A 17050-nucleotide genomic window follows, 5' to 3' on the forward strand; every position below is an offset into this window, starting at 1 on the left:
GGTATTGGATCATGACGCACTGCTCTCCCATACATAAACTGCCTTTAAAGGTCACTGGTGGCAGTATTGGCCCTGTATTTACTCTGTATCCAATCGATACTAAAATTTGCAGTATAGCACAGCACTATTTCCAATGTCTCTCTAACACGGAAATGTGCCTGCACCGCACCACCTGCATTTAAACTCATAAATCCTGTGTAAGTGATTCATTAGAAAGACTAATAATCAAACATAAAATAAGTCCATATATTTTTAGAGAGCTATAAAGACAGAAAAAAAATTCTGCTTCTAAAAACACTCGTTAAGTCACTCGTTAAGGCTGAGGAAACTCTGCGCAATGATGGAGTGTGCGCTGAGGGGACACAATGTATCAGAGTGGTCCAGCCTTTCCCCAGGAAGTACTTGAAAAGGCCCATTGAGGAGACAGTGCTATTTCCCTGTGCGCACATTTCCTAGAGGGACATATAATGCTTCCTCTTGAAATCTAAAAAAGCTCCGGAGTGCAGTAATAATATTCATGAGTGATGTGAGCCTTTAAGATTTTGGTGTAAAAGTATTTAACTTACCTCTAGGCCTATACTTGCTTTATTTTATGGAAATACACATTTTAATAAAACATATTCTACTTCTATTGAATGGGATGCAGTTAAGCCATGCACACTGGGGTGATTTTATAGAAGTGATATTAAGATTTATTTTTTTCACACAGGATTAACAATTACTTTGTTACCAGTGGTTCACGCTCACATTAGAAAAGATTCATATTATGGACACCTTCTTGGCTACCTTTGAAGTGCTGCCACTGAGTAATTTAAAGTCCCTATAAATTATGAATCAGACAGCTCGAAGAGATCAGGCCTTTAACAAGTTCCACAAATGCAAGCTTAATATTTTTTTTACTTTCCTGACCTTGGTGGACAGCTTGCAATCCAGCTGGTGCATTTGATAATTTGTGCCCCGTCAGCATTATTTCCAACTTTGCGCTGAAACTCTAAAAACAAAATGACTTTATCATTGCACTGACACATCATTGCCTGGATGTAATGCACTTTAAATGACTTTTGCAAAGTAGTGGCTCATTGATTTTAAGATTCATTTTTGCCTCTTTCTACTTTTCTTCTATTTTTTGTCTGTGCTTCTCACTTTTTGCAAATGGTCCAAATGTCTAGTAAATTCCCCAAAAGCCCAGCCAACCACCAATCTTTCCAGGTTTGATTCTGTTGTGAAGGGCGTTTTATTTTAAGAATAATTACCAACACTTTGCCAGCTCTGCAAGGAGACAGCGCACATGGTAAATGTCCCGTAGAGACCTGGTGCCATTGCCCGGACTTCTCACCTTCAGAAAGCTCCAGTGAGCAGCAAGAGATTTGCTGAACACAGTGAATAAACACAGCTCAAATGACAAAACTATACCATCTCTTTGCCAAGAAAGAAAACCACAACCAGTACACATCAGATTAGTAGAATCAGCTTTTATTGAAATAGATTCATTGATTATCTCAAATGGGTTACTGGGCAACTAAATCCCATTTCACCTCAGCTGTGTGGTGCCATTTTTTAATGGTATATTTTTAGCACTGCTGTCTGATTTTTCCATTCATATTTACTGTACACCATAAACGCAACGGGAGACTTGTGTGTTTAAAAGGTCTCTGCTTTCATCGTGCTCCTTTTTACTGTGAGACAGATTGAATCTAAATAGCAAAATCTTCTATTTAAATGTTGAAAAAGTTAGAATTGGTTTCCCTAGAGGACAGCGGGAATACAGTGTAAGGAAATATGAATGAATAAAGCTTCAGTTTCTGTGTCTCTCATTGCTTTTATCTGCTGTAGTAAAAGCATCTGCAAATTTTAAAGCGCCTAACTGAAATCTGAACTCGATCTGCTCCTGTCTACACTCGGATACTAACAATCAAAGCCCCAGTGTGTGCGCATACAAGTTTTGAATGTGTCATCGTGGGAAACACAAATAAGTTTTAAAAAATGCAGGGACACAAACAAATATGGATTTTTTTAAGGACACAATGCAACATGTGAGATCGAGTTGTGAGATTGACAGTCAAGGTTATTTTCCCTTCCTTAAAAACAACTTCCCACAGAAGAACGACCGAACAAATCAAAGCTTGTCGTCTGTGAACACCGTTTGCTGTGATCCTATTGAGTTACTACTAATGAAGCAGTGAATGTCCTGTTGTTACGTAAGAGATTAGACATGCTCCAACGCCGCGATGGAGGCCATGGGAGGGCGACGCCTCCAAAGCGACTTGTACTATATTTAACCGGGGTTTAAAATCCCGTAATAATTACTTTTTCGAACGAAGAAGCCTTTTCAGGTTTCACAAGAATGTTTCAACAAGTAGTTTCTGAAGAGGACTTTTGTTGGTCAACCACTTTTTCATCCACTTTATGGTTGAAACATCTAGAAATCCATTTTTGGGGTACAGTTCAAAATAAAAGCCTGTAGAAAAAAAGCTTTTAAAGAGTAAGACATAGAACAAGCTAAGATACAAATATTATCTTTGGTATCTTGTCTACGTTGTATAACATTCACCAAAATGGCATTTGCGTAAGTCATGATGACTTGGCATCACCTCAGACTTGTCCCGTGGGACAGGAGCAGGGGCAATTTGTATTAATTTACATTTTCTATCTGACCCCGAGTGAGACACTGCTCATTGTTTTACTGCAGAAAAGGGGATGATATGAGCATTGTTTTTTTGCCAATTCCCCATGTTACATTAACTCTGGAGTGCAGCCAAGGTGGTGACGGTGATATATCTTGCTGCTGTGTTTGCTGTATCCACAGTAGCTGCAGCACACAGAGCAGGCATGCTATTGCCCCAGTGCATGTTCAGAAAGTGAGATAGCTTCACTGACTAAAATTAGGTACATAAATTATTCTTTCCCCCAAAAAGACATCAGCAGAATGGGCTACTTCCTGTATCAACATCGAGGGCAATTACTTTAGCATTTTTCTTTGTTGTTGTTGTTGTTGTTGCTGTTGTTCTTGTTACTAGGAAAAAGGGCATTTGCTTACCACCTAAAGGTGTCATTGCTGTAGATTGTTTTAGCTGCTGTTCATATTAGAAGCAGAAAGTTAATAATTCCTGGCTGACTATTAAACAAAGAGAGGAAATTGATGTATACTGACCGCTCCGGAATATAGATGAGCCCTCCGAAGGCACAAAGACCTAGGCTGGATTACCGTGAGGGAACACAGTGCTAATTGGTCTCAAGGGCTTTTGCAAGTAAACAGGAACATGATTTTGAATGTTCATTTGTCCATACAAGGTAATTATTTGCCTAGCTGTGTGCATCCCTCCATGAAGCTGTCTCTACATTCTGTTTGCTCAAGCTCGGTGCATTTAGTGAGAGAGGGAGAGCGCATGTTCCTGTCCTTAAAAGCTGGAAGAAGATCAGAGATTCGTGCTGGCATTCACCTTAACGCCCACAACACTTCTGCACCTACTCACAGAAACTAGCATATTCATCACTGTTTGTCAGTTATTGTCCACTTGTGGTTTCTGAGGCGTGATCGACTGAAGGGTTTTTCTCAAGAGCCAGACATACTTGACCCTGTTGCGTCACTCCACCTCATTTCAGAAGCGGAATGTGTGCCTCGTCACCCTTCACCTCACCTCATGTGCAACTAAACGCCGCCCGACTGACCCCAGGAATGCTTTATGTTCGCTCGTATATTTAGAAATCCCACCGGGCTTTGCACTTTCCTGTGAGAATGCACACCTGCTTCGCATAAGATGAGAAAGACATAAACTAAAACGCTGACACACTAGATTAGCTTTGCATTTTTGTTGTTAGTGGATTTTGATGTCAGGAGGTCATATATTAAAATATATATATATTAAAAGGTTAATCCCAGATTTTCAACATTTCTAACCTAACCTAACCAACCTAAAACGTGACACTGAACACATCGGAAGTGCGGCCATATGCAAAAACCTTTGAGAGAATCATATGTCTTCATGTGGGCACACCTCGGTGCCCTTACAGTTGTTATTTCACAGCACATTTGTTTTTCTCGCTAGACCCATGCATACTTAGAGGAATCCTTCTGGGATATTGGCCGGTCAACTTGTGCAACCTTTAAGCAGTTGTCTGTGTCAGCAGCCATACTGCACAATCAGTGTTCGGTGCTGTGTGTGCAGATGGAAACCCACGAGACGTCAGCTTTAAAACCTGACAGCGAATGCAACAGCAGCAGGGACCATAGTTAACTGCTGATAAACATACAGAAAGCCAGCTGTTCAGACTTAGCCGGGTCACGCTGTACAAAAAAACATGACTCTAACATCTCTACTTCTTGCATCTGTTGAACACACCCAAAAACTGTACGTTTCCATCTTGTCAGGGTTCTTTATTGCATAACAAGTGATAACTTGATATCTATTGGGTGTTTGTGTACTCATTCTTTTGCTCCACAGGCATTTTATTTTTGAAGGACTGTCCTCTGAGATTTCGACATGCTATCACGAGTGTTTCTCCCTGGTGCTCTTATTCAAAGCAAATCTTTTTTTCAGTGGTGTTAAAGACTCTACAATGTCTTTTAACTTAACAAGGCGACGGCCTATTAACTTCACATTAGTGATCATGATTGACTACGATAGTAGTCAAACAGTAGTTTCTCTTTGCCAGCATAAAAAGGATTTGTTTTTATGCTGACAAAGAAAGGATATTTTGAAAAATGGGAAATTTTAAAGGAACCCAGTGAAAATCTAGAGAGAGTTGTAGATTTACACAAGAACCAGCAATATCCCAATTAGTAGATGCTCTGCTCTACGTCCTGAGTCATAGCTGCCCCAAGGAAGCTATTTTGAACATGGAATCTGGAGTCCTGGAATCCACATTTCTAAACAACTGCAGATTTCCGGATCAAAGAGTTGTTTGTAAGTACAAATTATTTGGATGTGTCACCACTCAGGCCAGTTATGGAAGAAGACCCAAACTGTCGTCCTCAGATGAGAGGAAATTGGTTAGGATGTAGAGTTGGATGTCTCAAAACCGGTCTTGGTCTCGAGACTTCGAGACCACTTTTGCGTGGTCTTGTCTTGGTCTCGCTTTCTTGGTCCTGCTGTCTCAGATCGAAATAGTGGTCAGGAGATTTGGAGTCAACAGTATCCATGACACACAACGTAACATTCGATAATGTGTCATGCGCAAAAGCATCAGCTCTAAAAGCTGTGCTTAGAGAGTGCTTTGTAGTGAATCATAAGAGTCGCCTCCCATTGAGTAAGAGCTGGTTCCTCACTTAATTTCCTTTCGCTGCTCAGCTCTCACACAGTGGCTCAGCTATGCTCCAATCCCTCCATATTGTGGCCAATCACATGCGAGGATATAGGATAATATCATTATGTGAAAAACAGAGAGGGTGAGAGACGCGACAGTCAAGTGGAGTGTGCGTCTGTCCTCTCAGTAAGTGAGTGAGACAGTAGACAGCGGTGAGGAGGGCTGTGCAAAAGCAAAAACACATAAATATGCCTGACACCCGTAAACGAAGCAGCATCTGGCTGCAGTTTAAAGACTTTTTCGTCTCGGTCTTGGTCTCGTCTCAACTTTGTCTTGGTCTTGGTTTAGGCGGCTTGACTACAAGTCTATTAGGATGTTCAGGAACAACCCAGAAAACCACCAAGGCTCAAGCCTGCCATGAACCAGAAACTGCTGAAACACCAGCGTCACTGTCCACAGTGAAGCCAGTTTTACATCATCATGGACTGAGAGGCCAAGAAAGAAGCTCCTTCTCCAAAATCAGCACTTTCAAAAACTGCACATGGAAGTGTATATTGGAGTCGCTATGTATACTTGTACACGCAGTCACAAAGATGTATTCTGTAAAATCATTACACCCTACAAGAAGATTATTTTTAAATTGATAACAGCTCCAAATTACTATGACATCCATGCCCATAATGAGTGTATGTAAACTTCTGACCACAACTGTAAAAGAGCAAAGGATTATAAGTTTAATCTCCTGTTCAAAGACTCCATAAGAGTCCATTGCTGAACCTACATCCAACCTTTTTGTTTGGGACAATCCTCTAACCCGGGCAAACTGTAGCTCTAGCCTGTACCTACTGTTCTATTTCATGTCAAGGCAAATGTGCCTCAGGGGAGACTGGTTGCAGTTTGACACAAATAATCGAATCGTCTGGCTTCCCCAACCCCCAGCTAGGGTCTCTGCCAATAATCTTTCCAGTGCTGCATTTTGATAATGGCTACATTCAAAGTTCAAAGTGAGGTTGTGCCTGGTGCTGATAAACACTGCTCGATATCCGCTGTGACTCTTGGCTGGGCTATTGGAAGTGTTGGATGCTAGGCGGTGTGCTGTACAAACAGTTTTCCTGAAGAGACTGGTTAGAGGAATTCAGTAGGACAAAAAAAGGGAGTGGCAGCCGAAGCTGCACATACCAAAGGCTCTCCAACAGTGACAAGGAACGCCTACACTGGCCTGAGTCACATGGCTGCAAAATATCTGACAGGCATTTCTTATTTCATTTTTGGCAGCAGGAACAGAAACACTTTAACAGAAATCAGCAGCTAAGTATGCAGCAGTGTTGCAAATAGTCAAGGTTTCATTATGTAGCAAGGCAAGTTATCTTTATCAAAGGATGATTTGCCTTGATAAACTTAACTGAAAGTTAATTCAAGGCAATCAACTTACCTGAAATCAAAATGACACCTTGTCACAGTGATTGACAGTTGTAGCCAACCTACACTAAGATGTGATCTGTCATAACTGAGACCTTTTAGCTGTTAAACCTTCTGACCGTTCAGTATCGTTTAGTATTGTCTGTTTGGTATTTCCCACTCATATTTCGATCAGTTGGGCTTGAGTTGTAAAATATACACACATCACAAGACCAAGCAAAATTACTATTTACTATTTACATAAAATAATAAGATATTGAAAAAATAGAAATAAGAAAAAAATAGTGATAATTTTGTTAAAAAAAGGCTATTAAAGTATTAAACACAATAATAATGTTACTTTCATGAAACATAGGTTATCAAAGTATGCTGTGTAAGTATGTCAAACACAGAAACTCTTGTTATGTAAATGAAAATTTAAATTTAAAATTTATGTAAATTCAATTCAATTTATGTAACTTCAAACACAGGTACATCAGAGGCTATTTAAGAGTGATCTATATCAGATATTATGAAATAATCATGTTACCTAGCAACCATCTGGCAACAGGCTAAAATGATCATTTTTTTGGCAATTATGCACATATGACAATTTATAAAAGCATCTTATCATTCTTTCACCTAATTTGTATCCATGAAAGTTGAATTTTGCTTGATAGTAAAATAGTTTGGCACATTCACACTGCCTGACAACCACCTAGCAATGTGCTAATATGATCTGCTTTTAGCCTTTATGTGCCTACAGTTTGATATGAAAGTGTCCTTTCATTTTAATTTCATGTAAGCAACATCTCATTTATATACCTATTTTTTGCATATAAACAACATATATCCTCCATAGAGTTTTTTAATCTTATCAATATGTTTCAGTGTATCTCTTTGACATCACCAAGAATAGAGCATAGCCATGTAATATTCATATTACTGCTAGTACCAGGTTGATTTGTGTAATTTGGCATACCTTTTCTTCCTGTTTCCATTTGTTAAGAATGGCCTCTTGACAGTCACCCTTCCACTGAGCCCATTTCTGATGAGGTGAGGGATCTCTCAGGTCCTATGTCAGGTCTTTGCTGTGATTTTTGTTTTTTTGTTTTTGTGGGAGGGGTTCAGGGTTTTTAAAGCACATTTCTTTCAGATACTGTTTATCTTCTGTAGATAGCCTTTCAGTTCTGCCAATAGTTCTTTTGTCTTCCATCAAGTTTCCTCAAATTTTTTAAGGACACACTGCACACCATTGACAGCTATCTCAGGATTTTGGTCAATAGCTCATCAGGAATCACATTGTTGGTGAAAAAAGTATTTTGTGCCTGCCAAACTGTCAGTCAAACTATCATTTTTAAAATAGATTCAACTAAAGAAATGGGAATCAGCTGTTTGTTTTTGTGACATGCTACTAGTGACAAAGTGCCGAAAGATAGAATTTAAAACAGATTAATAGAAACACTTAGTACAAAGTTAGCATGCTAGCTAAAAGTTAGCCTGACAGTATGCTACTATACTAGCTGCTTTATAAATAAATAAATATTGTATGAAGAGATGATGCTTGAGTATACATGAACAAAATTCCAATAATTTCTTTAATTTCTATTTTATTTTATTTTATTAATTTATCTCTCTGAATAACCATAAGATAACTGCACAATATCTATTCACCCCAAATGCAACATGTATGGTATTTGGAATAAATCTGGCTGCTTGAGCTTGTTGCAGCTGAGGTGCCTTCCAAAATAGGCTGTTGTGGTAGTAAACAGAAAGACAGCGGCCACAGCTTATCAAACGTCAATCTTTCTTCTACTTGGCATAGCCAAAAGGTGAGAGACACATCAGTCAAGTCGCTCATATCGCTGAAGCAGATTTGATTTGTCAGGCAGTGTAACCTTGAGGCACGTTACACTGGCTCACATGGATCTCTGGCCTCTCGCACACTATGATAACTGAGAAATTTGCATGGGACTATGGCACAAAAATGCACCGTCCTTCACTGAAGCTAGCTCATACCAACCCGTATTGCACACATACATATTGCATTCTGTTCCCTTTCCCAAAACAGAAATGTGCAATTTTTTGCCTTTGACAGAAACTTACAATTCTTTTTAAACCAATTAAAAGGAAAATCAAAAATTCTGATTGGATTTTTGATCATTGTACGCCACTTTATTGAGCAAAAATGTGAGATAAAATCTGTTTATGAAAATCAATATACAACAGTTTTCAGTAGTGTGTCTGTCTAATGTACACAGTGATTTTTTTAAAATTATTCCCTGCAGTGCAACTGTTAACATCACTGGAAAGACCAAAGGGTGCTACATACACGCTAACTTGAACCAGCAACACCCAACAGGATGCTCTGTTCTGACTCCAGCGTCACTCCACAAACAACAACCTCAGGTTAAGCAACTAAGTAGACAGCATCTCTGTGTGACTTCAACATGGGTTCAAAGGTCTTCTGACTCAGGGATGAGCGCATTCTCGACAGAAACATTAGGGAGGGGGACTGGACCTCCCGTAGACACCCACCCCAGAGCAGATCTGTTGAAGGAGGGTCGAATTACTGGGGTGTCCCCTTGGAGCTCCGGGAGCTCTGGGAGGATTTCTACCTGAAGGGTCTTGACGGGAGCAGGCCTGGGTGCTTTGCTGAAACCACCGAAAGGGGTTGCCACCCTGGAGATGACAAAAGCCACGGTGTTAACAGCAGACAACATGTGCTAATGAGAGAAACTTGAAGTGACATTTGAAGTGATGCAATTAATTAAAGCCAAGCAAAGACATTGACCCGGGGACATTTCTAAGATACAGTTGCTGAGTGTGAGAAACACTGTGCTACGAATGAGGTGAAGGACAGTATTTTCTTTGCTCACTCACCACTTGCATTCATGCTATATTAAAGCAAGAATGTATAATTCAGAGAGAGAAATTGTTAGACTTTTGAATGGATGCAATTTACATTCATAAATAGTAAAACGCACCCTCAACAGTTATATATTTAAATGTTTTATTGTTATAGCTTCACTGTTAAGTCCTAATTTCCATTTGTGTTTCCATTTGTTCATCTGTTTCAGGTGAGGCCTTTATCAGTAGGAAAATCTGTAAAACGTCATTTAAAAGTCCAAAATATATGCCCTCTTTCACATTTTCCTGAGCCATTTTGTGGGCCGGATTGGAGTCTTTGATGGGATGATTCTGGCCCTCGGGCCTTATATTTGACACATCTGACCTATTTGGGCATTACCTGTTGAAGCTTTTGTACCCTGGCAGGTCTTGTTGAGGTGCCAGCTCTGGCATGCGGGTGATGAGAGTGTCAGCCAAGGCAGGGTCATTGATAATGGCCTGCTCCCAGGGTGAGTGGTAGGACTTCGGCACAGCTGTACTGTTGAACTTCTCCGGAGGGATGTCTTTCAAAGGACCTCCATACCCTGGATAAATTATACAACACTGGCAGTGAAGGCATGTGGGGCTTTTCTGTTTTTCTATGTCAAATAAAGACCAGGCGTTGGCTTTTTCCACACGGTTCGCTAACCAGAACTTAGTGAGAGTCAGTTCAAAATACTTTCTTCAACAGCCACCAGCGAACGTACTGTCCAAAGAAAGCAGATCCTTCACTTTCATCGCAGATCTGAAGAAAACTTGAGTTCAGAAGTGAAAAAACGTTTCCCCTTTCCACCGTCTGTAACTGTTAAACTTTTAACTGATTTTGTTTTTTCTTTTTGTTTGACTGCATGTAAATGCAAAAGAACAAAGAGATCAGGTCAGGTCAGACTAAAGGAAAGTGACATTTTAAAAAAAAATCTTAATCTGTATTTTGTTACAAATGTGTACCTAATTTAACAGCAGTCTAAGTGTCCTGTCTTTCTTCTTTAGCTCCTTTTTTTCTCATTAAAGCTCACAGCCAAACAGAATAAAGGCACAGCTTCCCCGTGTTTGTGTGTGTGGGTGTGTGGATGCATGCCTGCATGTATGTCTCCCCACATACACTGTGTGTGTTGATGGGAGAGTCCAATCGAAAGTACTATCCTTCAAACCCAGCGCTTCACTCAGGGGGGCTTGCAAGCTTGGCGTTACATAACACGGGCCGCTGTGTCACGTCCTAACCCCTCACAATGAACAATTCCCCCTTCCTGAGTTTATGTTTTGCCCTGAGGAGGAAGCAGGAGAAACCAAACAGACCTGTGGGGAAGTTTACAGATTTTTTTTTGGTAGGGGGGGAATAATCTATGACAAAACACTGTGTAAAAATGTTTCTGAGGCCATGGGATATTATTCCTGTGGTTGGACGTTTGGCTAAGCTGATACTTTCATGGGAAAGGATGATTACACCCCAGCTTCATGCAGGGATAAAAGAAGGAACTAAACCAAAAAGGAAATGTGAAAAAGACAGCAATTGGCTTAATTAGTGTCCAAGTGGCCTGATAACTAAAGGCACGTTTGCTTATTCCTTGTTCCATTGTTGAAAAATGGCACAAAAATAACTTTTTGTGAAGTTTCCGGTGTTTAACTGTTGAAATGGGGTTACTGTATATGACTATTGCCTGGCATGCACTCCTACAGTAAGTGGATGAGTGGGCTATTTTAAACATAATTCCCATTTGATACCTGATGCACTTTGGCTTGATTTCTGCTACAGTTGGACTGACTTCATTCACATACTCTGGGGTCTGTGTCTGGTCCACAAATAGCACCCCACCCTAGTGTCAACACGGTCATCCTTAAATCATGGTTTTGTGTCAGCTGAGCAAAATTAGGACATGAGGGAGGATGTGAGTGCACAGCTGATGGTATCAGCAGCACAAGAGCCAAACAGGAAACAGTTTCCGTGAGTAAAACTCAACAAATTTTCGAATGATGGTAAGAGCTGATTGCAATAAGGATGGTTGAATAAAAGGAGTAGACATGAGAGAAGGGAGTAGGATGAATATATAAAAATAAATAAAGGAGTCAGGCTCAGAGAGGGAGAACAGAAATGTGTAATCATATTTAGCCCGAGGCCGGCAGATTCCAGGCAAAGAAGAAAATTGTTTTCCTGCACGATCAAAGCCTGCTTGAGTACAAACAACGAGAAACAGTTGAATCCATATCAAAACACGGCACATCTAGTACTTTGTGCAGAGCACATGCGCACAGTCACTCTGCTGGGAGCTGTACTTAGCATTCATCATACAGCAAAAAGACCAAAGTTTAGTACAACACAATTAACGCAAACAGGTTAAATGGATAGAAACAGCTGAATATAAGTCAGTAGTATATCACTGCTGTATGATTTTGAGTCCTTGGAAAGTTTTTTCAGTGCACTGTATCACACAGCTTTACCTACCCGGAGCAATGCTGGTGGGATCTGGCACCATTTCCATAGTTGTTGTGTCACATGTCACTTTCGGTGGCTGGTCAAGACCTACGTTGTTCTGGCCGCTGTGGCTGTCAGTGGTATTCCCAGTCTCAGTTTGGAAGATGGCAATGCTCTACAAGAAAGATCAAAGAGGTCAGTCAGGCCCACAAAAAAGGTTTGAAACCATTTATCAATCAGTTGATTCCTGACAATTCATATCAACGTTTCACGCGCTAGATTTTTGGAGCATTTTCGACATCATTTGTTTGGTTACTTGGTAACAGGAGAAACGAGCAGCAAACATCTTGCCATCTTTGAGGTTAATATGACATACAAATGGATAACCATGACATGCATATCAAAGTTTCTAAACTAAACAGTAAATCGTATCTTCAATGCAGCGATATCACATGATAAGCACGTAACAGATCTTCAATTTTCCACGTTTTCCTTAAACAAAGGAGCTATCTGTTTGTCCAGTTGTCTGTCCATTTGCCCTCTACATTCGAAATACTATTCTCTGGACTGAGATGAAATGTACTGCAGCCCCAGTACCCGGCTTTTCATCCCCTCTGAAAGATATTTTTGATGATTTACTCGAGGATTTCCTCAGGAAATGTTGACAACTTGAAACAAAATCCTTCTATTGCCCAGAGCAATAAACAAACCGAGATATCTAAGTCCTTCATACATCAAAGATGAGGGGAAAAACTTCTCTTGAGCATAATAATTATTTTATCTGTGGACTTCAAGGGGGCATTGAAAAGTACACAAGGGAACCACACGACTAAATTAAAGAGGACATAACTAGGGATCCTAATTAATTAGATATAACAGAGAGAAACCCAGCTGTGCGCTGTGAGACACGAACTTCTTTGTGTGACCAGATCAGCGAATGGTACCGCTGAGAAAAGAAAATGCTAACTTGGCGTGTTGCCCATCCATACACAAAGGAACATTAATAAAACTACTTATGACCAACTGCACGACTTGTGCTACAGACACGCTGCCCTGTGTTTGTGGCACAAGCAATATAAACACTCGAAGTGCTTAATCTTTCCCACATATACTTTGTCAGGATGTAAGGTGGAATGTTTTTTATGTTTTGGTGAAAGAAGATGTATTAGAAAATGGATAATTGGGCATGAAAAATATGCATGCTAGCAATGTGAAATTCTTATGGTTCCCTCTTAATCTTTATCCCTACAAATGATCATAAATTTATGTGCATTTCAATGATTAGTTGTGCAGTTTAATGAGATTATCTGCTTATTTGCTGTCTTATCGGGAGTTAGGTGGTTAAAAGATTTAAAGATTGCAACCTTGGGTGCTAAAGAATTGACCGATAGAGATGCCAAGAACTGCCTCCAAAAGTGACTGAATCCCCTTAGAATCCAGTATGTAAATGCTCAGCTTTAGACCAGAGATGAACATGTCTCCAACCTATTACAAAAGACAGCTTGGGTTTGTATTAAAAGTTTAAGTTCTGCATGATTAAAAGCATGGGCTGCTTTTAGTAACCGGTCAGCACCAGGCCGGTAGCCATCTTTAGACTTCATCTTAGTGGCTGAACTGGACCTCAACAGTGTGTTTGTGATCTTGATCCTTTCTGGGGCCTTTTTAATTAAAATATCTGACTCACACTATTGTTTAATGTGAGCTACAGTGGCTACATTGATGCTTTAAAGTATCAGTTAACAGCTACGTATGGGATTTACATGCTGTTATGTTGCAGTGATCTTAAACTGGTACATTTCAAACAAAGAAGATATGAAATGTGGATTATAAAGTTTTAGAGGACAGATTTTCTTTTGAGTTGATTGTTGGGTTGGTTGTGTTGGTTAATTTGATTAGTTTGGTTGGTAAGCTTGTTTGGTTTAGTTGGGTTGATTGATTGTTTGTTTGGGTTGCGTTGGGTTGATCAGCTTAGTTGGTTAGATTAGGGTGATTGGTTCGTCTGGTTAGTCAGTTTGTTTGATTTAATTCGTTTTTATCTTTCGAGAGAGTCAAGGTAACTGGCTAGCAAATCTTCCCGATAAGGTAGCCTGCTACTGCCTGCAGCTTTAACTTTCCTACGCAAACATGAACAAGGACTAGGTTTTGGGACCTATTGTTGAAAAAGAAGATTATTTTCCCCAATATCTAAACATTTCTTTAAGATAATAATTTAAACCACAGTTCTTCTTACATTCAGCTGTGTGTTGTTTTGGTTCTGGATGCTCTCAAAAGTGTATTTTTCTGATCGTCTCTGACGCATTTTGAAGAGACGGGAGCCCCGGTTGGAGGCGAAAGACAGCTCCTCCAGCATTATGTCCTTAGGCACACTCATTTTCTTTCCCAGATCCATTTCTATATCTGAACAGAAGGAAACAAAACAAGAGACTAAACAACTTGTGTTTATTCAGTGCTTGAATCAGACTTCTGACAAGACAAATGTATTTTCACGAGTCCTATACTCCCACCTATGCTGAATCAAATTAAATCCATACAGGAAAAAAAAACCTCACTGCACAAAAGAAAAAATCCTGTACATGGCTGCTGACTTAGCATTCCTGCCAGTATGATGAATGAGGAATTATCTTCCCTCGTAATCAGCTCATGTTCAATGCTTGTTTTGTGGTTTGCTCCGCATGCTAGCTACTGCATGCTGATCATGGAGATGTCATCGGCCTATATTCAAGCGTGAGACACATAATTTGCCAGAATATCTTTCAGCTGTCAGTAGCCTTCAGACCCTCCCCATCCCCAAGGCGCACAGTTGTCCACGCCCTGAAATAGCGTGTTCAAAGGGGAACGACAAAGGATTAGTTACTATGAGCCATAAAAGTAGTCATTTGCTTATTTATAGGATCGTAGAGGGGAGGGTTGGCAACTGTTTTGCTAGAAAATGATGGGCTCATGCCTTTTATAAAGTAAATGTTGGAGAATTTGACAGTAAGGCTAACAGATCTGTACTGTAACCTGTGGTGTTGTTAACTCCTTGTCTTTGTTTACATGTTTAATGAAGAAGGTAAGAACAGAATGTGGGAGGTCAGAGGGATCAGGAAAACATGCAAGTGAAGAGGAAACGATACAGATACCTTCTTGGGCTTGAACCTCCCTGCAGATTGCTGCTGCCTGCATTTTCCTCTCTCTGGTTGTCATGGTGGAGAACTGTGACATGGCTGCCATTGGGGAGATTGGGGTGAGGCAAAAAGTCACAGGAGACAGTGCACATCAGTACAATCTGTTCAAATGTACAATCGAAGACAAAAGCAAGGCAGCTGCATGTTAGTCATCAAACACCCACAACACGCACAAAATCCCACCGAAGCAGATAGAATTTATCAAGGCAGTGAAAAGGGCAAAGTTAGCACATCCCTTTAAATAACCTTGGGCTGTTAAACGCCAAGCACATGCTCTGCAGATATGGCAACCAGCAGTGTCAGGGGCGTCTCGGAATCGATATGTTTGAAATTACCCAAGTGGGCTGAAAGGACAGGGATGCAGAGCATGGTGTTGTCACATTGAACATGTGAGACAGCAGATTAGAGAGCAAATCGGAAAGTTTACACCAAGGTGTCGGAGAACACAAGTGTTTTATTAGAATCCAAAATGCTTTCCACAAAGCAAAGAACAATTTCTCAAAGAACCAATGAGAATTTCACAGCAAGTCTTCAAATTACCATCACTTAGAAATCAGTTGATAACAGACAAGGTTGCAAAATGCTTTACCTCCAATACGCTGTTGTGTAGATATATATATGCTATTTATAGCTTTGCATTTTAGGTACATTCGCTTTAAATAAATCAGGACATATCCCATATATACAATTAAATTAATACAGAAAAAAGACATACATTTTCATGTATGCGTTCATTAAAAAAATAAATAAATAAATATAAAAGCAAGCTATCACACCAACAGTAAAATACAGAGGGACTGAGTGTAGGTGGCAGAGAGAGTCATGCTTGATTAAAAGTGCAAGTGTCACGTTAGACATGGACAGCACACCTGTGGAGAAGCCCAAGCGATGGCTTACCTGTCCTGAAGGACCCTCGGGGGGTTGTCTCAAGTTGTGCCTGTCTCCTCGGGGAAAGAAAGGTGAGGTCAGACCGGGTAGTGTGACCCGTGTGGGCGCTCACGCTCCCCGTTACTGAGGCTTGTGTTGGGGAGGGCAGCAAGTGGGGGCTGCAGCCTGTGAGTGACTGAATGAGTGGGTGGGTGGGTGTCAGTTTGTCTGTTGTCATTGGTATTTAGTTCACAAGCAGAGGGCGACTAAATTTAGACCGCTGCCACTACTACTTCACTTGCCCAACACCATCTCCCTTGGCCGGTGTTATTACAGTAGCTCAGAATGAATCTGTGTTCATTTCAAAACAGGCAAACATTTACCTAGAAGGCACTTTTAGAGTTATTATGTAAAAAAATGAGAATGAACTTAATGAAAAAAGCAAATAAATAAATAAAAGGCAAACACTTTTATTAGGCATACCTGTTACCCAGTCGGATAACTGCAACTCACTGCATTTAGGCATGTACAGTGCTGTGCAAAAGTCCTGAGCCGCCACTAATTTCTTTATATATTTGGAAAATATAAAGTACAGAGATTGAAAATCAGTATTTGGTACGATCGCTTCCATTCTTCAACACAGCCTGAGCTCTCTTAGGCAGCTTTCTCGTCATTTCTTTAAGTAGCCTTCAGATATAGTTCTCCAAGCTTCTTAAAGGACATTCAAAGAAGAAAGCCCACACTGCAAGTGTGTTTGACTGCGAACCAGTGTGTGTTTTTCTATGCTGATATGCTTTTACAGCACTGGCAGTATTTGGGATCATTATCATGCTCAAAAATGAAGCTGTTACCAATTAGACAGAACTTTGACCATGCCATGTAGATGGCCGAAGACACTCAGTGTTGTCCCTCGTTATCCTAACACATCAAAGATGTCTTGAACCACAAATTTCCCATTTGGATGAATCGCTCTATGAGACCTGTTGCAACTGATTTTCAGTCTATTTCTTGTATAATCTGACAGTCTCTCCTCCATGTTTCCCTTTCTTCAGAATGGTTTCTTGACAGCCACCCT

At 40.3% G+C, this 17050-nt stretch overlaps 1 protein-coding gene across 1 annotated transcript; it reads right to left on the minus strand.

Moving 5' to 3' along the window:
• Positions 1-8790: 8790 nt before the first annotated feature.
• On the minus strand, positions 8791-16530 carry myoz2a (myozenin 2a). Its single transcript, XM_006804142.3, has 6 exons — positions 16006-16530; positions 15064-15147; positions 14172-14338; positions 11972-12116; positions 9893-10076; positions 8791-9324 (listed from the first exon to the last, which is right to left on the minus strand). Exons 1-6 carry the CDS (start codon positions 16211-16213, stop codon positions 9099-9101), a joined length of 1014 nt encoding a protein of 337 aa, XP_006804205.2. The 5' UTR covers positions 16214-16530; the 3' UTR covers positions 8791-9098.
• Positions 16531-17050: the final 520 nt, after the last annotated feature.

This window comes from Neolamprologus brichardi, chromosome 3, assembly GCF_056152115.1.
Source record: "Neolamprologus brichardi isolate AB-2024 chromosome 3, ASM5615211v1, whole genome shotgun sequence".
Lineage (NCBI taxonomy): Eukaryota > Metazoa > Chordata > Actinopteri > Cichliformes > Cichlidae > Neolamprologus > Neolamprologus brichardi.